The sequence below is a fragment of the Megascapheus bottae genome, chromosome 19 (assembly GCF_031878675.1).
Source record: "Megascapheus bottae isolate mThoBot1 chromosome 19, mThoBot2.hap1, whole genome shotgun sequence".
Lineage (NCBI taxonomy): Eukaryota > Metazoa > Chordata > Mammalia > Rodentia > Geomyidae > Megascapheus > Megascapheus bottae.
Genome location: NC_143527.1, coordinates 19,118,107 through 19,123,259, shown reverse-complemented (window position 1 = coordinate 19,123,259; position 5,153 = coordinate 19,118,107). Strand labels below are relative to the sequence as shown.

Here is a 5,153-nt window from a genome sequence, read left to right as displayed (position 1 = left end):
TGAACATTGCATTTCTGTGGGGGGAAATCTGGTGATTCATCTTGCCTGCGCATATGTAACCGATTCAGCCTAAAGGTGCATTTAAATAATAATAATTAGCTGGAAGGAGCCTAAAGGGGGTATTTACATCTTTGTAGGAGGGCTGCTGCTCCAGTGATGGATGGTGGACAGGACTGCTGGGGCTGCTGCCGCTGCCACCGCTGGCTTTCTGGGGGGCCAGGGGCGGGGGCGGGAGCGGGGGCAGGTCCGAGCCACCGGGGTCCCCCAGTTTCCCGTCCTCCTGCAGCAGCCTGGAGGAGTTCAGGGCGAGGGGGAAGGCGCCGGGGGCGGCGGCGGCGGCTGCGGCTGCGGCGCGGCTCCGGTTCCCCTTCTCCGACAGCCCTCGGCCCTGGAGGAAGCGGCCACCCCCAAGTAAGGGGTCGCCTAGCAGGACTCTGGTCTCCTCGTCTTCCTCGTCGTCGTCGTCGTCGGGGTCTCGGCCTTCCTCCTCCTCCTCCTCGCCCTCGGGGGGCTTGTGGCCCTCCACGTCCACTTCCTGCTCCTCTTCCTCGTCGTCCTCGTCCCCGGAGCTGTCCTCGCTGGGGTAGCTGCAGCTGGTGCCCCCCGGGGACAGAAGGCCTCGGTGGTGCGGCTGCGGCGGGGCCAGGGGCGGCGGCGGGGGAGGCGGCGGCGGCGGCGGGGCGGGGTGGTGGCGCTCCGAGGCTGGCTCGTCGGGCTGCGGGGGCAGCAGCAGCAGCGGCGACGGCGGCTGCGGAGGGTGGTGGTGGTGGTGATGGTGCGGTTGGTGATGGTGGTGGTGGTGGTGGTGATGCGCTTGGGCCGAGTGCGGCGCGCCGGCCGACGCCCCGTGCAACTTGGCCAGGCTCTCCGCGTCGTCCTTGCCGCCCACCGGGCGGAAAGCGCTGGAGTGGTGGTAGCCACCGCCGCCGGCTCCCGCCTTCCTCCCCTCCAGGTGGTGCGCGGGGTGCGGGGCGGGCACGCGGGCGCTGGCCGGGCCGGCCCCGGAGGACGCAGCCCCCGCCCCGGACGTCGCCGAGGGGTCTGCGGGCGGCGTGGATCCCGCGCTGCAGTCCCCCCCGCTGCCGCCCGGGGGCGACTCGAAGAGCGGGTCTCGAGCGCCGGCGCCCCCCGCCGCCGGCGGCGGGCCGGAGCCCGGGCCGTTGGCCACCACCGGAGGGGGCTGCCCCGGCGGGGGCGCGGCGTCCGCACTCGCGCCCGCACTGCCGGGCTCCGCCAGGTCCAGGAACGCCTGGCGCAGCAGGGCCGGGCTGTCGCCCAGGGCGCAGCCCAGCGCCGAGGGAGGTTGCGGCGGGGGCTGCAGGTAGGTGGGCACCGGAAGCCCGCCGGGCGTCCGCGGCGGCCAGAACATGCAGAAGGGCGGGTAGAAGGCGTCCTTGCGGCCTGCGGGCCAGAAGAGCCCGGACAGCCCGGCCTTGGGCGCTGCCCCTGCGCTCCCGGCGCCCGCGCCCCCCAGGGCCTCGGCGGCTGCGCCCGAGTCCTCCTTCTTGTGGCACAAGCCAAAGGCGGCGGCGGCGGCCGGGAACGTATAAGGGTGCGGGAAGAGGCCCCCGCAGCCCGGGAACTTCTGCAGGACGCCGCCGAAGGAACCCTTGCTGGGCACCGGGATGACGGGGTAGCTGCGCGGGCCTTTGGCGCCGGCTGCCGCGCCCGATCCCGCGCCGGCGCCGACGCCGACCGCGGTCACGCAGCCACCCCCGGCGCCACCTCCTCCCGCCCCGGCGCCTCCCGAGGCCGCGGCCACCGAGAGGCTGGCGGCGGCGGCCGCCGAGAGGCTGGCGGCGGCCACGACGGCCGCCTCCTGGAGGGAGTCATCGTCGTCGTCGAAGCGCGGCCTCTTGTGATGGGCGTGCGGTGCCCCCGCCAGCTCGGCCAGGGGTGGCGGCGGCGGGGGTGGCGGCGGCGCGCCGAGGAGGTGCGGGCCGAGCAGACCCCCGCCTCCCGCCACCGCCGCCGCGGCGGCCACGGCCGCGGCCTTGACCGAGCTGAGCGGGTGGCAGGCGGGGTGCGCGCCGGGCTGGGGCAGCGCGCGCTTGCGGCTCCCGCCGTTGAACATGGCCTTCACATCCTCCCAGGCGAAGACCAGCTCATCCTGAGGGCTCTTGTCGGTGAGCTTGAGGTGGCGGCGCCAGGAGTTGAAGTTGGCGGCGTCCGGCTGCGTGTACTTGGCGTCGGGTGTGCGGTGGGAGTGGAAAATGAACTTGTTGGGCGAGAAGTACATGTTGCAGTAGCTGCACTTGATGCACTTGGCGCGCGAGCTGTTGTAGCGCGCGGGGATGAAGCTGCCGCGGCAGCCCCAGGCGCATTCGTGCGACACGTCGAAGGCGAAGTTGTCGGGCAGCTTGGGCGGCCGGTTTTCGCCCAAGAAGGACTTGCACAGACGTTCGGCCTCGCGCTTGGTGATCATGCCGCAGCGGCGCGAGGAGATGGGCATGGCCCCGGCCCGCCGCAGGATCTCCAGCTGCACGGGCGTGCACTGCACGCAGGTGATGCCCAACGCCACGCGCCGGTTGTGGATCTCGTTGTAGCTGAAGTTCTTGAGCAGCGTGTTGGAGATCTGTGCCAGGCACAGGCGCTCCTGCCCATCGATCACCAGCGACACGATGGGAATGCCGTAGAGGATCACCTGGCCCACCTGGTTGGGTTTGAGATTGGCGTGGCCTGGCCGAGGCTGGTTCAGCGGGTCGGGCTGGAAGGCGCTCGGGGGCGATGCCAGCAGGATGTCGTTGGGCCCCGGCAGCGGACTGGAAGCCATCTCCTCCGCCGCGGAACCCCAGGCCGAGCCCTCTGGGTCTGCCTTGGAGACTGGAAGAGAAAGGAGAGAGCGTTGACTTGAATCTTTCCAGTCTACAAACAGGAATGAGTTGCTAACTGAAGAATTACAATAACTTCTTTGCTCTGATTAGGGCACGGTTATTACTAGGCACGTGGTCAAGTCTTAGACGCAGTTATTTCCTTTAATTTTCTTCAAGAAAGATGTTCCTCTACAAAGCGCAGCCATTTGGAGGTAGCAATTTTCTTTTAGTCCCACGCATCCAAATCAAATGTGTAAACACACACACACACACACACACACAATTTAAATCAGTCCATTTCTAACAAACTCAAAACCTAATTTGTGGAAACTTGTAATAAAATAATGTGCTCGCTAAAAGTGACAACGTAATGACAGTTGTAACTAGTAGCTAATGCAGATTGTAAAAGTGGAACATGGGGTTTGATAAAACTCAAATTCAAAGAGAGGTCATTCATATTTGCCTTAAAATGAATTGATTTTGGTTAAAAATACAACCCCAAACCTTTTAAAAAGCAATTTTTGTGGTATCTGTGGTTTCCTTGGGGATGGGAGGGGGGAATTCACTATTGGTTGAGGCACAGCTCATTAAAGCAAAACGAAATCCCTTCTCTACCGTCTTGCCCATTGGATATTTTATTATTGTAATTAGAATTGTTTTTGGAAAACTGGGAAAACATACAGGATTGCACCAAAGTAGAGTGTTTCATTTTCAACAGCAATTTATTTTGTGTAACTGCACGATTCTGGTTCCAGTTAAGTAGCTGAAAAAGACAAGACCTGTAAATATGTTAAAACTATTTTCTTGTCATTTTTCGTGTCAGCGCATCATGCACAGGCAAGAATATCAAATGTTAAAGTCATGTGCCAGTCAGTCCAGCCAAGAATATTAAATCCAGAAAAAGTGCAAAGAAATGTTTTCGAGAGATCCTTCTCGATGCACTTGAAAAAGCCAATTCAGTTTAATGCAAACCACCTTCTGTGACTTACTTCCTCATCTGTTTTGCTTTATACCTTTCTTGGAGAAAAAGGTGCCCTGTAGAAAGATAAACACTGAAGTAGGCAACCGGGGAACAGAAGACTTGGAAGTATAAGGCTGAGTCGGAAATAAAATTCCTAATTTTATCTCAGACCAAGGGGATAACCACAAGGTCCAACGAGTAAGTTGAAAAATACAGCGTGCGGTAGGTTACAATGATGGCAACCCTGGTGAGTCAAGACAAGCTAAGCTATGTGTTCCCTAGGAAAACAAACGGCGACCTTACCATAGCCACTTGTTCAGTGAATAGGCCAAAACTATCCTTTGCCCTGCAAAATCACCCACTAGCATAGCCTCTGTCTGCGGTTATCCTGGATGTTTATTCTGACAGCAGTTTCAAAGACTACATCATCCTACCGACTCACTAGAATTGTCACACCCATGCCCCTTCTTTGGCACCTACAACCTCTATATAAATTACTGGCTTTTGCCCTTATGCCCCGTGCATCCTCAACTCTCATTACCTCCGGTGGCCTCCAGGAAGGCCAAATAAACCTGGACGCCGTTGAACTCCTGGAGAGCCTAGCTTGTCACTTCGGATGGATCAGAGACAATATTTCCAGGGGACAGGGCGTTAAATGGCAGTTCAAGGTGGACTGATGCCTGAGCCTAACACAACCAACTCTAGCTTCGCCAAATGGTCCTTCAAGGCTTATTTCCCTCCCAGACAAGATGCGTATTGTCTCAATGAGACGCAAACTCCCCAGGAGCGTGCGCGCCAGGAGCAGAAAGTGGGTTGCACGTTAGGAACTCGCATACGCAGCCTTAGCAGAGGAAGACAGGACCAAAATGTCTCCTCTTGAGTGTCTTCCACTCTCATCTTAAACCCTCCCAGTCGGAGCGGAAAAACGAATAAGAAGGATCAAGTTGAGATACATTTTTTTTAAAGGAACGAGAGGAGAGATGACAATTAAAAGTTAGCTGAACCGAGAAAGGAACCTGACAAACTTCCCCATTTGGCTCTCTAGCCTACCACCCCCAACTTAATTCTCCCAGGCCCCCACACCCAAAGCCATGGGCGCCTAAAGCTGCCCCTCGACCTAGCGCGGAAAATTCCATTGCTGGAATTGCAAAATAGCGAACCCCAAGTTGTGTGCGGAGTCAGGGCCAGTGAATTCTGGCAGTACCTGGTAACCCTTAGATGTCGTTAGACGAGTGGCTGCCAGCCCATCTTCCGAGGGCGCTCGGAGGCGAAGCATCCAAGCGGGTCCTCGAATCCAGCGAGGTGGGACTCTGGCTGGCTCCGCGAGAAGATCCTGGCGCTAGTGCGAGCTAATGGCGCTCAACCCCAGCTGGGGGGCA

General features: G+C 59.7%; 1 protein-coding gene across 1 annotated transcript in view; it reads right to left on the bottom strand.

Annotated features, from left to right (window-relative positions):
• Skor2 (SKI family transcriptional corepressor 2) overlaps positions 1-2,773 on the bottom strand; it is a 35,703-nt gene extending 32,930 nt beyond the window's left edge. The window contains exon 1 of the mRNA XM_090353572.1: positions 128-2,773. Within this exon, the coding sequence (XP_090209698.1) occupies positions 128-2,773 (2,646 nt within the window). The remainder of the gene's footprint in view (positions 1-127) is intronic.
• Positions 2,774-5,153: the final 2,380 nt, after the last annotated feature.